At 38.2% G+C, this 22,138-nt stretch overlaps 1 protein-coding gene across 1 annotated transcript in view; it reads right to left on the reverse strand.

Annotated features, from left to right (window-relative positions):
* Window positions 1-1,550: 1,550 nt before the first annotated feature.
* thsd7aa (thrombospondin, type I, domain containing 7Aa) overlaps window positions 1,551-22,138 on the reverse strand; it is a 204,048-nt gene continuing 183,460 nt past the window's right edge. Inside the window, exons 23-28 of the mRNA XM_048608398.1 lie at window positions 21,201-21,374; window positions 18,919-19,014; window positions 16,179-16,261; window positions 15,822-16,035; window positions 6,945-7,032; window positions 1,551-4,041 (exon numbers count right to left, since the gene is read on the reverse strand). Coding sequence (XP_048464355.1) covers window positions 3,957-4,041; window positions 6,945-7,032; window positions 15,822-16,035; window positions 16,179-16,261; window positions 18,919-19,014; window positions 21,201-21,374 — 740 coding nt within the window. The 3' untranslated portion in view covers window positions 1,551-3,956. The remainder of the gene's footprint in view (window positions 4,042-6,944; window positions 7,033-15,821; window positions 16,036-16,178; window positions 16,262-18,918; window positions 19,015-21,200; window positions 21,375-22,138) is intronic.

The raw sequence follows: 22,138 nt of genomic DNA on the forward strand, positions 1-22,138 counted from the left end.
GGAGCAGGAAAGCTGACATTTCAGGTCTAGACCCTTCTTCAGAAAAGGGTCTAGACCCGAAACGTCAGCCTTCCTGCTCCTCTGATGCTGCTTGGCCTGTTGTGTTCATCTAGCTCTACATCTTGTTATCTCAGATTCTCCAGCATCTGCAGTTCCTACTATTTCTTGATATTTGGAAGCTTGTGATTAGTAGCTCCCACTTTGATGATGTCACATGGATACAGACACAGATTAAGTCACAGAGTCAATGAACAGTTGTGTTATGTTTTTAGCCTGACATGTGCTTGGGAAGGTACCAGAATCCATTCTTGAGGATGTTACATCCTCAAATAACTCTAACAAATTTATCAAACATGATTTCCCTTTCACAAAACCAAGGTGACTTGGCTTGATTGCATTATGATTCCCTCAATGCTCCAAAAATAATAAGAATGAAATGTGTTACATTTGTGGCTTTCCTACTGGGACATTTCTAGAATTCTGGGAAATTACAATCAATGTTTCTGCTTTTTAAGTAACCACTTCTTTTACGTCAGTTGGGTACAAACCTTCAGGTCCAGGGTGCCATCAGCCTTTAGCAAAATTAGTTTTCCTAATATTTATTCTCTCGTGATAATGATAGGTTCACTACTTAAATCTAACTGTAGCAAAAACAGGAACAGCCTGTGAGGAGAGGAGCATGTGAAACAGATTTTTGACTGAAGTAACAACCACCCACAGATTCAGTCTCTCTTGGGGGTACAGGGTCACCCATGCTCAGATTGGTTGCAGATGGAGTGATGCCAACTGACCCTCGAACACCAATTAAGATATGGCAGTTGGTGATTATTGCTGTTTGAACCCATCCTCTCTCCTTTGTTCTGAAGTCATTTACTAATATATCAAATAGCTGAAACCACACAACCAGTCCTTGTGAGATAACAACTTTAAAATGCCTCATTGTCCTTCCTTCCTGTCCATTCACCAATCTTCTTGCATATTAATATATTACGCCCCACGTAAGATTCCCTGGTCCTGCTTTCTCATCTCCAAGAACTTCCCATCCCACTCAAACACAATCAAGAGTTTGTTCTCACTCCACACAATCCCACTTCTCCATATATGCAGGCAGTCCAGCAGTGCTCCTGAACAACTGCTCCTCCAGCCACTGCCTCGCTTCATTCCCCTACCCAGGGGCAAAAGCTGGGGAGCTGGAACATGATCTATTCCATTGTGGAAACTTACATAGTGCAGAAATGGCTGAGCCAGAGGCAGTGGGAAGTGACATGTTGGCGAGACCACAGCCAAATGGAATCCTCCTCTATATGGTGGCAGGATCTGGAACCTGCAACATCCGCTGGCATTTCTGACCAAGTAGCAGCGTGAAACTGCAATATGGAGAGTAGGGATCGGTAGCAAAGATGCTATTTCACTTGAATTTGGCTACAAAGCTGTTGAATGTCTGGGTGTCTGCTCAGATAAAATTAATGCAAATAAATAATTCAACTGTTGACAATTTTTTTTATTTAATGCTTCAGGTTGAATAAATGTTATCAAACAGTAACCTGCTATAAAGCACGTGCCACATCTTTCATCTTAAATATAATCATTACTCGATAAAATTTGGATTCATTTACCCCCACAAAATTTTGGAGGTTATACATTGCTTTAATTAAAAAAGAAAATAAACATAATTTAAAAAATTAAAAAAATGACAATATCTACAAATTAACAGTAAAACATTGGAATGAAAGAGAAACACATTCTGTTTGCAGATGCCACTTTCATTCAATAAGCATGCAAGCAACCTACTGGGAGAGACAGTATTGAGTTAATTTCATGTGTGGTGCCAACTCTTCACTGACAATTTGTTTCAGCAAGGTGACAGATGTCAGCACATTAACCATTTGTACAATTTGTTTTTACGTTTAGTATCTGAAATAGAACTCCCAATATCTTAATGGAAATTCAGATTGTAAAAAAAATTATCCTGTTTCCTTGGACACGCCATATACCATGATCCAGCAGGTAACAGTTACTTTGTCTCAGCAATTCATTTAAGGGTCTCATTGGAAAAGTATATTCTGATTACAGCGAACCAAAAGAATTAATTTTGTTCCCTTCAAATGTCGATGATTTCCTGGAAGAGGTAATGTTGATGTAAGAGTATATTTTAGAGGAAAATAAAATGTCCTGTTATGTAGATGAATGATGATTAGTATGTTTAATGTGCTCTGATTCTCAGGTTTATCATAATTCTTTTGGACAAGTCACTCCTGAATACTTTGTATCAGAATAATAGAATGAACTTATTTTCTATGAAGAGCTTATAAAGCACTAGCAAATTAGCATTAATAAATTTAGCATTATAAATGGATACCTATTCCCATAAATTTCATAATTTTCACAAATAACTTTATTTGGATGAAATGAACTGTGTGGCAACATTGAGTTTTCTGCAAGTTAGCTGTTTTAATTAGAATTGATTGGGATTTCTGCCTTTTTGTCTGCTAACCGCAATTTCTATTCTTTTTCATGTTTTGGTAATGATAACAAAGTAGCCAAAAAATGTCACCCTTTTAAAAGGAGCAACAGAAAAACAGTACAAAAGATTGAACTAGCAAAACAGCTAGTGAAATGTTTGCACAACATAAGCACATAAGATCAGAACAAATACATTTTTCATAAAATTCAACTAGATGCCTATAAATACTGCAACTATACTGACCACCGATAATACACTTTACAAAATAGCTGCAGTGACTATAGACACATACATATGTCTGTACATACACTAATTGAAATACTCTGACTTCATTTTGCCACAGTACAGAACTGTTGCAATCCATGAGTAAACAAGATTAGTTTGCTCCTTTTCAAACTATCTATTTTATTTTACCGAGGGGAGACACTTTTGCTAGAAAGATGCTATTTCTAAAGTGATGACAGGTTGAGTGCATATCATGCAGCACTAATATAGTGCAAAGAAGTGTCTCACATTTCAGAAGTGTTGCTGACCATGTTGTTCAGGGCATTTAAGAGACCATTTCATTTGTTGGATTAAATAATATCATAGTTTGAAACATTAATAGTTAGGTATGGCCATTTTCGGCAGCAGTATATACTGGAGTAATTGGCTAATTTGTTGGAAATACATAGACAGTTTCAGACATAAAGCATGGAAAGTTAACGAGAACAATATTTAAGCTGTTAATACTTAAGACTTCAATTTCCCAGTTGAATAGTTTTCATTGTATTTCTTATTATCATAGTTTGCACTTCTTGAGCATCATGCTGTTTGAGAAACTCTAGCTATTTGGCTGTCCTTCTTGCTTTTACCATTAACTTGTCACCAAGCATATATATATTATTCAGGGTTGCTGCATAAATTGTTGCCTTCACATTGATAGAAGTATAACGTTTGGATCCTTTTTGCAGTAACATTGGAAAGTCATCAGTTTGAAATGCTCTGGTCTTGGATTCACAGTTAAAGTTCTCATTCCATTAGGTCTGTTCTTTCTGGTAATTGTGCATTAGGTCTGTGAGCAGTCGTCAGTTTTTCAGTTGACTCTTGTTATAGTTGGATAACTTTCTCACCTGAAACATCATCACTGCATTCGATATAAAATCATCGGACAAAAAGCAATACAAAGTTCAGCTTTCCCTTTCACTTGTATCTTAATATCCTTTTCAAATAAAAGCATAATTTGCTTTGGTGCATTGCAGAGAAGTTCTTTAGCAATATTTCAACTTGTTAACAATAGGCAGTTTTATCATTTGAAGCCTGTATTATAATGAGTGTGTCATCTTGTGGTATATTTTGCCATCCATCTTCCTGTAAAAATGTCACAGTGCTCTAGAAACTGACGAACTGTTCCAGAATTCCCTATAAGACTGTAGACCAGACATACATGCTGCACATTATACCTTACACTAATGAAGAAAGACTGGGAAAGATCTTCAAGCAACAAGGGAAATTACATGTCAGCATCTCCATCATATGCCAGGGTCAAAGGTTTCAGCTTATTGTTTTGCTTTCTCTGTGGTTTCTTGGGTTTTTTGCTACAAATAAGATAGGACAAATACTCAAGTTACAATTAGCATGCAAACATCCCTTATATGATGTTACAATGTTATAGCAATATGCACAGAAGAATATTTTAGGTTTAATCCCGAAGCAAGCTAATCACATTTCAAAGTACTGTAAATCACATTTAGAGCTACTGTAAACAGTATTATGAGTTAGGGGTGGAAATATTGTCAAGCTTTCAACACCAGAATTGTAAACAATGACTTCTGCTGGGGTGAAGACTGGATCTGGCTAGCAAGGGATGACTCATTATTAAATACTCTGCGAAAATTTTTATTCTAAATTCACAACTGGAAAGCCATCACTTGGCTAGGACACCTGATTGGGATCTTTTCCTGTGAAACTATGTATCACAGAAAGAATCAGTATCTTTAGGAAGGGGAGGGTATAAATTAAATAGAACTGTCACAAAGCTGTACAGCACATTTGGATAGGAATTTTACCCATCCTTGGCAAGGAGGTGGGAGGTGGCAGGTTGGCAAAATAGGATAGGAGGGGATTGGGACATGACTGATATCTTCCTGCTGCCATTGGCAGGAGAGTTGGCAAATTGGCTACTCACCAGAAGCCCAATTGAGCCATTTAAGTCTATAGACATTTTGCTATGGCCCACATGAGAGCCCCCAGTTCCGAAAACAGTCCCTGTGGTGACAACATTGCCTGTGCATCATAACCACAACTCACCCAGAACCATTACTGGGCCCATCTGGTTGATAGGGTATGCCTTCTCCCAACATCACTTACCATTCCTTGAGAGCACATTGATCATTGAGATGCCTTAACTTGCAGCCTCAGCAATGACCAATGTTAGTAGTGTAGACAGATGTAACCAGAATTCCTGGAACTCAGTGAAAAGAGAGTGTCTTCAATGGGGAGTTTCAGTCTGGGGTGAACTCAGACCAGACAAACGAAGCACTACAGAGACACTGTGAAGGCTTCTCTTAGGAATTTTGATATCTACTTCAAGTCTTGGGTGAAACGCATCCAGCATTTCTGCATGTGGCTCAGCTAAGTAAGAAATGATATGGGATCCTTTGAAAGCAAGTACATATCAAAGGCAGAAAGGAAATGTGATGACAAAAACTCAAATCATCTGTGGTATCTGTGTGAGCCTTCTGTGTGCAGATCAACCCAACCATTCAGGTACCCAGTGGAAACACAAGAGAGAATGAGCCTCTTCATCTTGGAGGATGAACAAAATGAGATCTGCAGGATTTCCCCTAGCACTCCACTTAATGCAAAGCAACACCAGCATCAACCCCACCCTGGTGAAACCATCTGATTGGTCATGTGTGCAGTGCTATGTCATTGATTGAACCAGTTATGTATCTAATTGTTACAATCATTTGATTTAATTGCCACTGTTTCAATAAGTGAAAGAAAAGTGAAAGTCGCTAAAGTCGTAGAGGATCATAAGCTGCTCTCTCATTAGCGAGAGATGACTGGTGGTGAGTTCAACCTGAGGGTCACCACAGCTCAGGCAAGGGGTGAGATTGAGAAGTGGCAGAATGGTTGTTCATGGTAACCCCAGCTGGGATGGAAGTGAATCCGTGCTGTTGGCATCACAAACTAGTCATTCAGCATACTAAACTAAATAAATGATACTAAGACGGTCACTTTAAGCAAAGAAATGATGAAAGCATCTGGTTCTAAAAGCTGGAAGTATGACACTGAAACAGACAGGATCCAACTGTGAGGTTCGAATCCAAGGCAGGTTCAGTTAGTGTAGAGGAAGCTCCAAGTTCAAACAACATCTTACCTTCTGCAAATTCTGCAAAGAATACTTCATGTCAAGTGGTAACAAAGACCAAACATATTCCATTCCACAATAATCTTACATGTCATGCAAATGATTGGAGATGTGCAAGAAATACAAAGTTTTTTTGTAACATTACACCAAATGTTATTTAAGAAAAACGAGGACTTGCTTAGTGTGACAAATTACTTACAGCACAAAATTTAGAAATTTCATTTCAGCAGAACCATTCCTGGCTTGATTTGTTTCAGAATCCGGTAATGAAGATTTTTTTTTCCCCATTATGCTGCATTTACCACAAACTTTGAACCAATTTTAAAAAAACTACACTAGTATGTGAAGCTTGCAAAGTAAGTTAATTCTTGCAAACTTAAAAAATAGAACTGACAGTCAGCTGTATGGAACTATAACACCGATATCTGGCCAAGCAATGATAAATTTGAACTGATATTGCAAATATTTCTTCCATAATGTCAGATATCAGTTAAAATCTAAAACACCAATTAGTGGTTAGCACATGCAAGGGAGAAAGGTTAACAAAATGGTGTTTGCATTAAGGAAAACTTAAGGTTTCTTTCATCATGCTTATAAAAGCCCCTAGAGCTACTGTCTGAAGCTGTTTTTGATTTAAAAGCAATTGGTCACACACCCTGCAGCAGTGCAAGGATTTAAGGGTGACACATGTCACATAATGTAATATTTGGATTGGAGAAAGGATTAGGCAGTAGCCCTCTGTTTCATGACACATTGAAGTATGTCAATAATGCTGGTCTGTGTGGGCAAAATAGATAGCTATGGAAAGATAAACTGTATGCAGATAGGAGACTTTCTTCAGGATTGGTTTATATTTTTGACTATCGAAAGATTTACTCTGCAAACTTTAGTTCTTAGTCTGTAGTTTAAAGGTGATTCACAATTCTGAAAGAAAGTTGTGCACCACAAAAAGGCTTCTCAATAACATTTTTGTTAATATCTTGAAAGGGAAATTACCTTGAATAAAATGTGAAGTTCAGTAGTTTGCACACGTTTGCAGTCCTGTCACTCAGCTCTTTCATAGCGCTAAAGTGTAACAGCTATGCCTGTATATTTCTACAGTATGGGACAGCACCACAAACTTACCAGGCTAGATAGCTCATAGAAACAATGAAGATTATTAAGACAAAACCTCCTGCTGCCACACCATAAACCCAAGTTTTCAGCTTCCCATCTATAAAGCAAAGATACCTTGTTAACTCTTAATAATGAACACAGATGTAACCTAAAAGTGAATATGGACAGTAACCCAAAACAGTAGACTTATTCTGAAACAATGTCACCATTTGTATAATTCTTTGCCACGTGTTACAGTTTTCTTGTTTCTGTAATGCCTACCTTTCTGGCATACTTCTACAACATTTTAATAAGGCAACTGATATATACAAATAGTTGGTGAAACAACCTACTCTACACATTGAGTCATTTGCAGTTGACTTCTTAATGTATTACAAGGTTGTACATGAGTTGGGCAGGAAAGGACCATTTGTTCATTTAGTCTGCCTTGCCACACATCTCATCAGATGCCATACTGTGGTTCTAGTACGAGTGACATTAAATCTACTGAACCTGAATCCTCTAAGTACCTATAGGAATATGTGAGTTATATGATTCATGAAGCATAATGACATCAATCATAACTTCTTATACTTTCACTTCAAAATATCATATTGCCTTTAAATGGGGGAAAAATGCCCAGTTTATCCCATGATATTTGTCAGCCAAATTAGAAGTTATACAATATGATAAATTACTGTGTCTCAGTAAGTTTATAAGATACAATAGTAAATATTGTGGATGCTGGAAATCTGAAATGAAAACAGAAAATGCCCAGCAGATCTGGCAGCAGCTTTGGAAAGAGAAATGGAGTTAATGTTTCAGGTCGAGGTCTCAGACAGGATGGACTAAATGGGCCAAATGTTAAGGGAGCTTTACTGTCTATGTGACCCCAGGTTGAAGGAGCCTTACTGTCTATCTGACCCTGTGTTGAGGGAGCCATAAATTTTTATGTTTCAATGAACTTTAATTAGAAGTGGAGTAGGTTAGAGATGAAATATGCTTAAGAAAGTGCAACAGTAGGAAAAAAGGGAAAGAACAAAAAGGAACGCGTGATAAGCTAGGAGGCAGATGAGCATAAATGACAACGGGTGAAAAGCAGTGCTAACACAATGCAAAAGGTGATATTCAGCCAAGAAATGAAACAAAGATCAGAGAAGGTACAAAGGCCCCGATCCTTACACTTTAGTCATTCATCTCTCCTGTCTTCCACTCTCTCAAATACCTTCCCCTTAGTTCTTTGACTTTTCATCTTTTTCTGCTTCTCTACTTGATTAAAACCTATGACTCCCCTAACTTGTTTCGGTTCTGTAGAATGAGTATAGATAAATGAAAAAAAAGGAGGTCATTCAACCTGAAACAGGGATTCTAACCTCAAGATGTAGACAGGTTTGGGGGACTAAGTTTTGAAAATCTGGATGTCGACCCTGAACTGCCTTCAACTCATCCACATCTGGTTTTAACAGAGGCAGAAATGCACTGGTGAAGTTTTGGGGGAGGGATGTAGTGTGTGGTGAACTCTTGGAGGGTGGGGAGTCAATTTAAATCTTATAATTTAAAATTGACATTCAATGGCTTTATCAATTGCTGAAACACTCTAAATCAATAGCTTAAGGCATTGTCATTGACAGAAATTTCATTAGATCAACCAGAGAAATGCTGTGACTACGATGACTTGTTCGAAGCTGAAATTTCTGAGGCAGATAAATACTTCCTGAATCCCTAAAACCTGCCCATCATCTCCAGCACATGTCAGGAGTATGACTGGACGCTCTCCAGTTGCCTGATGAATGCATCTCCAACAACTCTCAAGAAGCTTCATACAATCCAGGTCTAAGGAGTTTGCAACCCATTCACCACTTTAAAGGTTCATTTCCTCCACATTGGCGTACAGAGGTAGCAGTCTGTTACATCTGCAAAGTACTCTGTATCAACTCGCCAAGGTTCCTTGGCAGCTCCTTCTAAATCTGCGACCTCTACCACATACAAGCTTAACAGCAACAAATCAACAGACATGCATAGGAACACCACCATTTGCCATTTACGCTCCAAACAAACACCACCCTGACTTGGAATTATATTGTCATTCCTTCACTGCCACAGTCTGAAATTTGGAACATTTCCCTTCAGCACTGAGGGCGTGAGGGAATGCCTATACAAATGAACTGAACCAGCTAAAGTAAGTGTGTCACCACCACCTTCTCAAGGGCATTTAGTGATGACCAATAAATAATGGCACAGCCAGCAATGCCCGTAATCTAGGAATGAATACCTGAACTGTAAAAATGTTGCACAGCTCACTTTTATTACCATTTCAGATTCAACATTGAACAGTTGGGTTTCCCAAGCCTCAGGTAAACTGGTAGCTCCAAGAAGGTGAAAAATGTTGAACCCAGAGAAATAAGAGTCTTTTTTAAAAAATAACAACCCTTCCCATTAACTTTGCTTCCCTCTTTATAGATACTGCCTGATCACTGAATATTTCCAGTTTTTCAGTTTTCATTTTAAGTTTGCAGAATATTCATTCAGTCAGTAAATTATTTGCATTTCACTTGTCTTCCAACAGAGGTCAGTGTAGTATCATTCCTTGATGCTTGCATGGCCATTTTTCTTCCAGTGTATACAGTACTGACATGCTTACGTTTGTGTCTTCTATCAAACCATAACCAGGATATGTAAAAATCCAATTTATAGATTTTAGTTCTTTACAAAATGCCTTGCATTTAGTTCAGGGATTAACAGTAATGGAGACCAATAGAAACGCTTCTCTGGATGATTATTTGCTTTCGCTTGTCGCAGAAATATGAAAGTCCTAAAGATGCACAACAGCCTTCTAGATATTTCAGGAGAGAGAAGCAATCATGTTGAGAAAACAGACTGATTCAGATCAATAGAAAGAGAATGGAATAGAATAGAATAGAAGTAGAATAGAAATAGAATTGGTCACGACTATTGGCAGGGGAACAGGAAAACAAAGGGAATTTAGTCAGCTCTACAAACAACTTCTATCTTGCATTGGCATTTAAAGATCATTATCTTCTGTATTGGAATGAAATTTCTGTAATGAAATATGTGCCAAAAAAATTGACAAACCACACAAGATATAACGTTTCTAATTTTCCTTGGACTCAACTCGAAGATTTGGATGACAGACAATAATGATCAATTAATATTTTTTTGGCTGGAGGAATGTTTGTAATGGAGTTCCCCTATGGTCAGCATTGAAACCCTTTCTTTTCCAGATGAATATTAATAATCTGGATCTTGGTGCACAAGGGACAATTTCAAAGTTTGCAGATGACACTACAGTTCTTGGAAGAATTATAAACTGTGACGAGGTCAATGCGGAATTCCAAAAGGACATTGACATGTTGGTGGAATGAGTAAATAGGTGGTAGATGAAGTTCAATACAGAGAATTGTGAGGTGATGTACTTTAGTCAAACAACACTGAAAGAAAATATAAAATAGGGGCACAATTCTAAATGGGGTGTAAAAGTAGAAGAACCTGGACATACATGTGCATAGATCATTGAAGGTTGACAGAACAAGTAGAGAGAGCAGTTAATAAAGCAGATGTTATCCTTAGATTTATTAATAAGAGCATTGAGTGCAACAGCAAGGAAGTGATATTGACCTTGTACAAAATACCTCAGCTATAATGTCAGCACCACATTATAGGAAAGATGTGAATTCATTGAAAAGAGAGGGATTTATAACAATGATTTCAGGAATGAGAAACTTCAGTTGTGAGGATAGACGGAAGAGTTTGGGACTGGGCAGCACGGTGGCTCAGTGGTTAGCACTGCTGCCTCACAGCACCAGGGACTTGGGTTCAATTCCACCCTCAGTCTGTGTGGAGTTTGCACGTTCTTCCCCATGTCTGTGTGGGTTTCCTCCAGGTGCTCCAGTTTCCTCCCACAGTCTAAAGATGTGTAGGTTAGGTGGATTGGCCATGCTAAATTGCCCAAAGTGTTCAGGGATGTACAGTTTAGGGGGATGGATCTGATTGGGATGCTCCAAGGGTTGGTGTGGACTTGTTGGGTTGAAGGGTCTGTTTCCACACTGTAGGGTTTCTGTGATCTCCTTGAAGGGAAGAAGGATGAGTGGAGAAGAAATGTTTTCACACAGTGAGTAGTTAGGTTATGAAATACACCACTTCGAAATGTGGTGGAGGCAGGTTTAATTTAGCCATTCAAGACAGTATTGGATGATTATTGGGTAAGATTGCTGTGCAAACAAAAGGCAGGAGAACTGAACTTGGTAATGCAGCTGGTGTAGGCTCGATGAGCTGAATGGCCTCCTTCTGAACAGTAACAGTTCTTGATTCTGTGAGTCTGTAAACCCACTTACAATCAACTGAAACATTTTGCCTTCAAAACTCTCAAGGTATAATTATTTTAATTGTAGTTATTGAAAAGTTCTTCAGTTATACAGGACATTGATGAGGCCACATCTCGAATACTATGTGCAGTTTTTGGTCTCCTTATTTAAGGAAGTATGTAAATACTTTGAAGGTGGTTTGGAGAACAGTTACTAGACTACTAGTTGGGATGAACTGACCATTTTACAAGGAAAGGTTGGACAGACTGGGCTTTGTCTGAAGTGCATGCTGTTGAACTTCAGGGTAGGATTGAATCAGGCTTCACTGCAATGAACAACCCCTTCCCCTGCCCTCTCAATGTTTGAAAGGTATGTTAACATTCTCTGGAAAGACGTGGATCTAATAATAATTGCTTGTACATCTGTGTAGCGATATTCCAGAAAGCACTGGAAAAGAAATGAGAGAAAGAAAAAAAAATAATAAAAGCAGTTGGTGCTGCGGAATTTTTCTGGGATGTTACATTAATTGGAAGGAAGCCAGAGGAGTCATACAATTGACATCAGGGAAGAATGTATTTGATCTTAGCCCGGGGTAGAGAGGACAAATGCCGTGCTACCCAATTAAAATCAGTTAACTTGGCACTGATCAAAACAGTGATATTTTCAGTTTGCGCATTATAAATACATCACACCATGAAGGATATTTTACCTTTGGGAAGTTAACCAATGTCAAAATGACTGGGTACTGTGTGTACCACATCATTTTTGTTTCCACTGACTTAAAAAGATAAGAAAATCAGGTGTAATGCACAGTGTCATGTGCAATTAATTTCAAATTGCCCTTTTGGTACCATCATTCAAAGTTAAAATTACCCCAATAGATTTTCTCGCAGGAAAAGTGGGTGAGGTGTCAATCTGTCCTCATCAAGAAGGAAGTTACAATTAATGAACAAATGGACAGGAAGGACCGTTTCTAACTCTGCAAGTAAACAGGATAAGTTGCCCATAATCAAATACCTGGATTCACATCAAAAGTTACATCCAAAAGGCCTGAAAGAAAAGATAGCACTCAGGAGGTTTAGTTCACCTTAACTCAGGCTGAAATTTTCCCTTTGATTTGTTAAGTGTGGGAGTGAACATGTTAGGTGGTGACAGGCATGCCATGCTCCCATCACTGATATAACTCAACCTATTGCTAACCTATCTGCTCATGAAGGATCGATAGGCTGTGCATTGGTGAGTATTTTGTTCAATTAGATGTTTTGACACTGGCCTGCTTGGTTGCCAGAAGCTGCCAGCCAACCAGAGGCTGACTGTGTCTGGGTCCTAAAGATTGTCTGTTGAGGTCTAATCCTCTGGTGACCCAATGCCCAAAGGTAGGTCTTTTTTATTTTCCTGCTGTGGGATTTGCGACACAGGGAAAAGTGAGTCAGTTGGGGTGGGAGTTGGGATTCAGGGTCATGCCCAGGGGAATAACCTTCAAAGACCACTCCTTGCCATAATTCATGCCTACAATTTCCACCAGGTTTAGGCAATCAGAACCATCAACCCCCTCATAAATTTGTTTTCACACTAAGGAAACCAGCCACCTTTCTTGTTCCCTAAAAAGACAGGTGATTGAGGAAGTGGTGGGTTGAAGTCTGAAGTGACCATTTATTGACCACTTAAGAGCCTCAATTGCTGGTTAGTCAAGAAAGTCTCCCATAAATGTCTTGCCAAATACTTCCAAATATATGGGGACACATTAGCCTAGTAGTCTTATCACTGGACAGTTAATCCAGAGACCCAGATAATGTTCTGGACACACGGGTTTGAATTCTGTCATGGCAGATGGTGGAATTTGAATTCAATAAAAGTCTGGAATTAGGAATCTAATGATGATTGCGAATCCCTTGTCAATTATTGGAAAAACCCATCTGATTCACTAATGTCCTTTAGGGAAGGAAATTGCCATCCTTGGAAACTGCCTATGTATGACTCCAGACCCATAGCAATGTGGTTGACTCTTAACTGCCCTCTGGGTAATTAGGGATGGGCAATAAATGCTGCCTGACCAGCGACACCCTCATCCCATGAATGCATAAAGGAAAAGCTTCATTGGACTGGTGAAGAGACAAGAAGGGAGTGAGTTTCTCTGCAGGGCAAACTTGCCAAATTTTTTTACCCTTCTTGCTACCTCTTTTGCCACCTTGGGTCAGGGCAGGGAGGGAATTCATCCTCAATGTTTTAGTTAAGAAGAAAACAGAAGAATGTCTTGTAGCTTAACTGAATCATGCGTTGTCAGGAAGACACTATATTCAGCCCAACTTTCTGGGGTTTATTCAACAGTTCAAGTAGTCACGATAGTTACCTGAGATATAACTTGATAATTAAATAACAATGATAGCTACAAAGCCAGAAGGGGTCACATAGTTAGTAGGTGCAGCACAAACCTGTATATTCACAGCCACACAGATGTGTACACACAAGGACACATACATTTCCAGCCAAACAATACATTACAACATCTAATGCATTCCCACCAGGATTCTGCCAGTTTGTATCAAGCTCAATGGGTAATGACATTTGAGAGCTAAAATTATCTATACTAAATTATTTCAATGAAAATAGAAACAATTATTGTTAATATGCACGGATTTGTTCAGTTTGTTGCTTGATAGCCTGAACTAATGACAAGGAGAATACTGTCCTTGTGAATAATAGTGGTTTAGTCAAAGCTGCCTATTTTTCTATGCAAGTGATCACTGATTTAAAAAGAATGTTCATTTCATGCACCTTCTTTTGTTAATCTTACAACACGTTCTACCCCAGCACATTAAAAACAAACATGTAAGGTAGGCTTCTTTTCCCTTATCACGTTATTTATATTTTTTGATGTTATTTATGTTGGCAGTCTTCATACTTAGAGCTGCACGTCTGCTCATCACTTCCTTTCAAACCTCTCTCAAGACTGGGTCATTTCTATACAAACCTAATTTAGATGCATACTCTGTCAGAACCAATGAAGATACACAGCTGATAAGTTAACTTGTCTTTTCCCTTACATATGTTGACTGATCGATTGTGCTTTTATGTTTCAATTTCAGATTTCCAGCAGTTGCAATTTTCTTTATTCAATGGTTTCATTTCCACTGGCAACTATATATTGTAAATTGCTATCATAGCCAGTTCTATATTTTAACACTACAGTATAATTATACCGGAAATAACCATTAGTTCCAACAATACGTAGTAAATTATTTCAAGCAGGGAAGTATAGATATTGGCCAACAATTTGCAGTCACAGTGAAGCCACAGCATTATGCTACTGATCTGAAAGAAATCTGCCTATAAAAATCTAGCTATGTTACAAGGATTTCACATCTCCTGACATTAATTTGAACTTGGGTTTAAGTCAGGAAGATATCTGGGCTTCCAGAAAACAATGAACCAAGGAAAGCAGTACTTTTCTTTGATGAATCCTCGCAAAAAAACTAACCAGGTAGTGATTGAATCAGAGATAGTAGGAACTGCAGATGCTGGAGAATCCGAGACAACAAGGTGCAGGGCTGGATGAACACAGCAGGCCAAGCAGCATCATAGGATCTGCTCCTATGATGCTGCTTGGCCTGCTGTGTTCATCCAGCCCTGCACCTTGTTAACCAGGTAGTGAAATGTACTGATTATCCTTCACTTTCTACAAGTTTTAAAGAGAAAAATAAAGATTTGAACATTCACATTGTAGTCAAAATGTCAAAAATCTAACAAAAGATAAAATTATATTAAAACTATGCATTATTTTATCGTTGTGCAAATGCTGACATTACACAGTGTAAAATAACGTTTCTAGATTTAAAGGGGTCCTTAAACAGTATTTATGACACAACATACTGTTAAAGCCAATTACACATCATTGACAAGGTATCCCTTTTTCAGGAGTTTTGAACAGTGATTTTATAGCATGAAGCAGAAATTTTCACCAGTTCAGTGATTTCTAATTGCTGTCTCAAAAATTTTGACAGTGCACCTCACAGAGAAGCACAGAATCACACAAAGCAACTTTGCTACTTCTGCTTTTTGTCAGTTTCAAAGGAGTAACAATGGCAAATGCTGACAGTTTCACTAGAATTGTGACCACAAAATCCAGGCCAATATTCTCAGAGACAAAGAGTTTAGTAAAAAAACAATAAAGAGAAAATATTCATTTTTGAATTAGTAGCAGCATGAGGTAATGCAGTTGTAAGCATTATTGTCATAAGAGCATCAAGAGTGTTACTGCTCCAAACTCAAAAATTTCCAACAGGACAAAAATTAAACAGTCTTATAATTCCATAATATTGCTACCAGCTAATTCCATTTGTATTGTTGTCTCACTTTGAAAATAAAAGGCTAAATAGAAATTGTAATGTTTTAAAATTACTTACCAGGGAGTCTTTGAATCACCTAAGGAATACTTGAGTCATTTTTACAATTTTACTTATGGATAAATCTGAATTGTAATAATATTTAACTGACATCTCTAATTGCTAAAATATGAAACTCATACATTGGTCAAAGAGTTAAGGATGGACTGTTAAAGAGCTTTGAGCCTGACTTTTTATCTGACCTGCTCCAAATGGCTGTAAGAACCACATGTGTCCCGAATGCCCTTGTTCATTGTCATAGGTTTCCGTTGGGTTGATGGCTCGACTTGTCTTCACATCTGCTTTCTTTTCCTCCACTGAAGGGATCTCCAACACTGGGATCATGGTGCACTGGTCCAACAAATTGTCAGTTGTCACCACCTCTGTGTAACCTTCCTCACAGACACACACTGCAGACTAGATATGAAAAATGAAGTTTTCAGTATTTTAAACAGTCAGTCATTCATTCAACATGTTACTTGAAACATTACAACATTCAAAATAATAGAAAGTAGCGAATTCAGGAATTCTATATTGCTGTCAGCAGTCAATAAACTAACCTCAGAGCAGTATGTATGAGGCTTAGTACATGGCGGATTACATGATCTGTCAGCATAAGGTTGGTTCACTGGAGAACAGCCACCTACAAGACAAGCAGCTATATTTAGTAACAGCAAATTTTAAAACTGCTGTATAATTTTGATTTCATTGCATTGTTATCTTCTCATCATTTTTAAAAAAATCTAACAGATATATGTTCGAATGAGCTGCAAAGAACATCACAAAAATACATGTGGTCTCAAACGATCTGATAATCAGAGAGGGCACTCAGTTATAGCATACCTCTTAACGGATCCTTATGCCACTGATCTATGTTAGCCAGACAACTGGATGTCACAGTGACATAGCACACTCTTCATTCCAGCCTAGACTACTGGTTAAAAACATTTCTCTAATTTCTGCCAATAATGGTCCCAAGTGAATTACTCTAGGCAAGTAGCTAACTAATTCTGAACAGCTGTGGAGAAATGGCACAATTTGCTGTTGATGAGCATAAATTTAAAAAAAAAACACAACGTTTTGGAAAGTTGAAAATGATCAGGATGCCATTTTGATATTCGATTAGAGGGTTAATAGTGCGACAGCATAGAACAGCTTGAGACAAGAACATTTGGTGCCGAGTCTCAGAATCTTATTAGAAAAATATCCTATTTGCCAGTTTTAACTTGAGATGAGCATTCATAAATGTTGAAGTTCTATGTTGTCAGTAAAGGAGAAGAAGACTCGCAATGCATTAGCAATTTAATGTTTGTAATGTAAGAATATAGGTATGAAAATTTTACTTTATAAAAAAATTACATTCTGAAATATGCTGACTACAGAAAACATTTCTGTATTGATGTACCAGCCATGATTTTGCAAAGTCATTGGATATCTATTGATCTAAACATCTGATACTGAAACTGAATTCACTTTATCACTTTGGTGATGATTTTTTATTTATATAAATTCTAATTGCTGACTCAAATCAATAGAAGTAGTACTCCCCTGCTAACATGGTATTAAAAATCCCATATAATCTTTAGCACTTGCTTTATTTTCCTTGTTAAGATTCCTAATATAATTCCTAACACTTGCGTTAGACCTCATCTTATTCTTCTGCATTCTTGTGGAAAAGCCTCAGGGCTGAATTTTCACTTCATTTTGGGGTGCAGAAATTTCCCAATTCCACAGCTTGACTCAAGAGAAACTTGCCGGAACAAACAGAATTTGTTTTGGGGAGGATGTTGATGGAGGAAGTTGTGGTAAATGTTGCTTAGGGAGTATGGGCCACTGAGCCCAGAACCCGTGCAGGTGTTGCTGAGAGCTGAGGCAGGATGTTCGAAACACCACCTTGATTCTCTGGGACGTTACCCCAGTTACAATAAAAGGAGTAAAAGAAAATGCCCTGTAACCTTCAAATCTTCCAAATACCCTGTACTACCACAACACACACATGCACACATGCACAAACACGCACACACTCTGCTTGTCTCTTTCATGCCACTCATGCCCCCATTTACCCCTCATACACTCCATGATAACCTATGCCCTTGTCCTATCCCTCATAGCTCCTAACCAAATTTAGTGTCAACTCATGCAAAGCTATGACTAAATCTCATTCCCATGGCCCTTTATGGTCCTTGTACCAACCCATGTCCCCACCCAGCACACTATGCCCTTACACTCTCTGTGCCAATTCACCCAGTATCTGCCATGGGCCGACTTCAGCAGCCATGATGAGATGAAATATAGTTCTACATGTCAATCACACTACTTCATTTCCTAAAAATAAATGTATTGAAAAATACAGATTCAGAACAGTTCAATCTCTTCAAGTTCTTAATCCCTATAGAAACACACATTCGTATTTATTAACCTAACATTAAAGACAGCTAATGACCACTTGGAGCTGTCAACTATTGTGAGCTTAAACATTCACCACTGTGATTGTGATCGAATGCTGAAGCAGCAAAGAAACACTAATTGGACCATCAAGCGTATATCAACAAACATCTATTGGGATTGCAACCCTTGCTTTTTCTTTTGATTAAGCTGTTATCTTTTCCAACATTAATAGAACAGTAGTTTAAATGACTTGAGAGCTTGGAAGTTCAGAAGACTTCCACTTTTTAGGAAAGTTCATCTTTACTCTTACAGTTCCAAATTGGTATGTGACTTTTCCTAAAGAGACACATGATCCCTCCCAAAAATGTGTGTGACCTCTCCCAAAGGCTACCTGACCCTTTGAAGAACTTTGGAAGGATTTGAACTTTGCTTCTAATGTCTAATGCTATGTTTTGGAAATGCTGGTAACTGATTGAACTAAACTGAGCATTTAAACTGCTCGAATAAAATGTGGATATGTAAAATACATTGCGCCCACAATCCCTTGTGGTGAAAACGGTGAAATACGGGGTCAAGGCTCAGAGTTCCAAATTCTAGACTCTGTGGCCATTTAGGTTGGAGCACAGAGCCATTCTGCATATATAAAAATTCAGCTCCCAGTTTTTAAAATCTCCTTTCATAAGTAAAGTTCTTTAATTTTGTTTATCATTGTGATATGGATTATCTGTACCCTTTCCATGGCTCTGAAATCCATTCTCAAGTAGCTTGACCTATTTCATTCTATCTTTCTGTATGTCTGCAAAGAACTGCATGTGAAAAAGAAGACAGGAACACTGCATAGTAACCTTCCAGTAAAACACTGACAATGCTGCTCTCCTCCTAGTGCATTCAGGAAAGAAAAACACTCAGTACCTGTGACGTTTATTCCATCTGATCTTTGACACCATACTTCTCGGTATGATCCTGTCCATGCACCAGCCAACCACACATACTCATAGCAGCTGCCACCTATAAGAAACCATTACAATAAGAAACAAAACTGCATGAATAACATATCAGCCTGCAGAAGAAGACGTACAAGAACAATTTTGAAGACACCCACTTGACCCAGGTGGGCATCTTATCTCTTGTAAAACACTGCAGGTAAATCTTGTAAATGATGGACAACAGCTAAATTCAAAGACTGACCACCCAGTTTCTCTCAGGAGAGCAGGGTTACATATAACCTCAATATATCAATTCACACTCCTCTGAAGCCAAGAACAGGAACAATGGCATTGCATGTTCTTGGGTTTGTTGTTGTACAATAACAATTTATTTTAAATCCAGTCTTATGCTGACTTTCAGTGCATATATGAGACTGGTCATTCCATGTTCAAAGAAGGAATAGTTATACACTGACTATGACTAACTACATTTTCATCATGTGCTCTTAAGTATTAATCATCACTAAATTTGCTCTTCAATTTATAGGTCCAGCTAAGCACTTATTCTGTTTCCAAAGACAATATGGGGACAACCAGAAAGCTGAAATACAATAACATGGTTTTCATTTGACCCTAAAATTGCACAAATTACCCAAATATTGGATATATAATCGTGCAACGTAGCTTGCAGACTTATCTAATGGTGTGGTGTTTGGTGCTGAGGAAAGAATCCGAATGAAAATCCAAATTGGCAGTAATGTTAGTTCTAGAGTGGTTAGACACACGGACAGCTAACGTGAAATCATTTTATTTCGTAGAAGTGATGTGGCTAATCCTAGCATTTGACTGAATAGTTTTTCTCTGATTCAAGTTCAAATGAGTTCACTTTGTGCTTCTTCATAGCCCATCACAGAATATCGGAAATATCACAAATCATTTTGTAAAAGTCTGCTTTAATGGTAAACTGTTTCAGTAGGCCCAGCTGCCTCTATATGCAGTACCTGCTGTCTCAAGGTCAAAACTAAATAATATTTTAATGAGTTTATATTAATGATTTGTCATGTGGAATGCTGAATTTTTCAGCTGAATGCATCAGTGCACAGTGCTTAGAAAAATATAAATAGCAATGCGCAGACTTACATACAATCCTTGCAGCCTATGACTTACAAATATATTTGTGTACTTCCAGACCTAACCAGAAGGTCCTAGCAACCACTTACAGTTAATGAAGCAAATTACAAAAAGATGCCTCTAAATTAGTAAAAGGAAATATCACACTGAATGTTTCACCAGTCTGTGTTGTAAGTGAGGAACCTAGTCTGCTGACACAAGTCATTGGTCTGTTTTCAGTCACAAACAAGACTAAGTGAGGATATAGCACTTCCCTGAACAGTTTCAATCATGGTTTTGATGTGTTCTCCACCTATTCCCTCATCTCATCTTAAAACAACCCTCAGAAAAACCAACAGAATTCAGATTTGAACTTCCAAAAGATAAGGCCTCTCTTGCAGATGCAAGTATACAACACAGGAATAGCCTATTTAGCTCAACTGAGCCCATTCTTCTTAGGAACTGGTCCAGCTATCCCTTAAATTTATCCAAGCTATTCACCGCAACTAATCTATGTGGTATCCAGTTCCACATTCTAATCACCCTCCGGGTAAAGAAGTTTCACCTGTATTCCCGACTAAATTGCATGTCAATTTAGTTTGGTTTGGAGATCTCATCTCCGAATTGGTTTGATCAATATCAGAGTAAGGATTGTATAATTTAGGCTAACACTTCAGTAGAGTAGTGAGAGGGCATTAGATCACTCATGGTATCATTCATTTAATGTGATGTCAATCCATTGATATCTTAGTACCTGGGGAATATCAAAGATCTCACAAAAAGATACAGCTGAAGGGTGGAAAGTATTAATTGTTAAGCAAGCTCACTTTTAGACACATTTTGAGTCTTTTGTAATATAGGTTCTGCTGTTAATCATTTCAATCCAAGTACTATACCTGCTTAATAGCATGTGTATCCAGGAGTAAAGTTATGGCAGTTTCAGGGCACCTAGCCAAATCTACAGCGGAGATGGGGTGAAAAACAACTTTGGTTGGGATGCAATGCAAAATAGTTTCTTTTGCATACACACAGATTTTCCTTGTCACCTGCTGTTTTTGCAAATGCACTGAACTTGAATCTTACTCTATAATGATTAGAGAAATTCATCGGCTATGCTTGTGTTGTTGTGAACTTACACAAGGGAATAGCTGCACTTACCTGTACACAAGCGGGTCTCCAATTCCTGTTCTGGACATAGATGCTCATTATCCATTGCCTGGATGATCACTGCCTTTGTTCGTACCTGTACACCACCATAGCCAAGATCCTCATTATTCACACATGTCAGTTGACAAGAGCTCCACAAAGACCATTCTGTCAGGTAACAGTCACCTGTAAGCATCAACAAACAGGTCATACTGTAGTCACAACATGTCAGCATGCACAGAAAATTTTCAGTAAGGCTTGCAGGCTTTGGAGTGTGTCACACGAGTAAATATTGGTCAACAAATTATTTCTTTGCAAATTTGGACTAATTACATTATAATATACAATGCCACTCCTGTGTGAATATTAGTGCACCATAGTCAGTGGTAGTAACAGTGAGCAGTGCCATTCAGTGCAGGTTTTGGATCCCCAGCCCATGTTTCAAAGGGCTAGATTTTAACTTAAACAAAACCCATTCAATTTACACAGGGTTACAAACAGGCCTATTACATAATCCCAGTCAATCTGAAATAATGATTGCCAAGTGGATTCCATAGGAGGAAGGGAAATCTGAGGAACATAGGAGAAGGACTAGCTCATTTAGCTGATCAAGCCTGCTTTGTCACTCTAAATCATAGTGATCACCCACCTCAACACCATATTCCCATGCTAGCCCCATCACTCTTATGTTATTACTAAATCTTTTGCAAAATTACTTCCTAATTTCTAGATAAAGCAATGCTTACTGAAAGCTGGTGCAAGGTATCCATCTGTAATTCTATTGACTACTAGGAAATTCCTTGTGTCTGCAATTTTATATAAACACACTGAATATAAAATTAGAAAATTCAGACACAAAAACAGAAGTTGCTGGAAAAGCTCAGCAGGTCTGGCAGCATCTGTGAAGAAAAAATCAGTTAACATTTCAGGTCCGGTGACCCTTCCTCAGA

Source organism: Rhincodon typus, chromosome 2 (assembly GCF_021869965.1).
Source record: "Rhincodon typus isolate 14 chromosome 2, sRhiTyp1.1, whole genome shotgun sequence".
NCBI lineage: Eukaryota > Metazoa > Chordata > Chondrichthyes > Orectolobiformes > Rhincodontidae > Rhincodon > Rhincodon typus.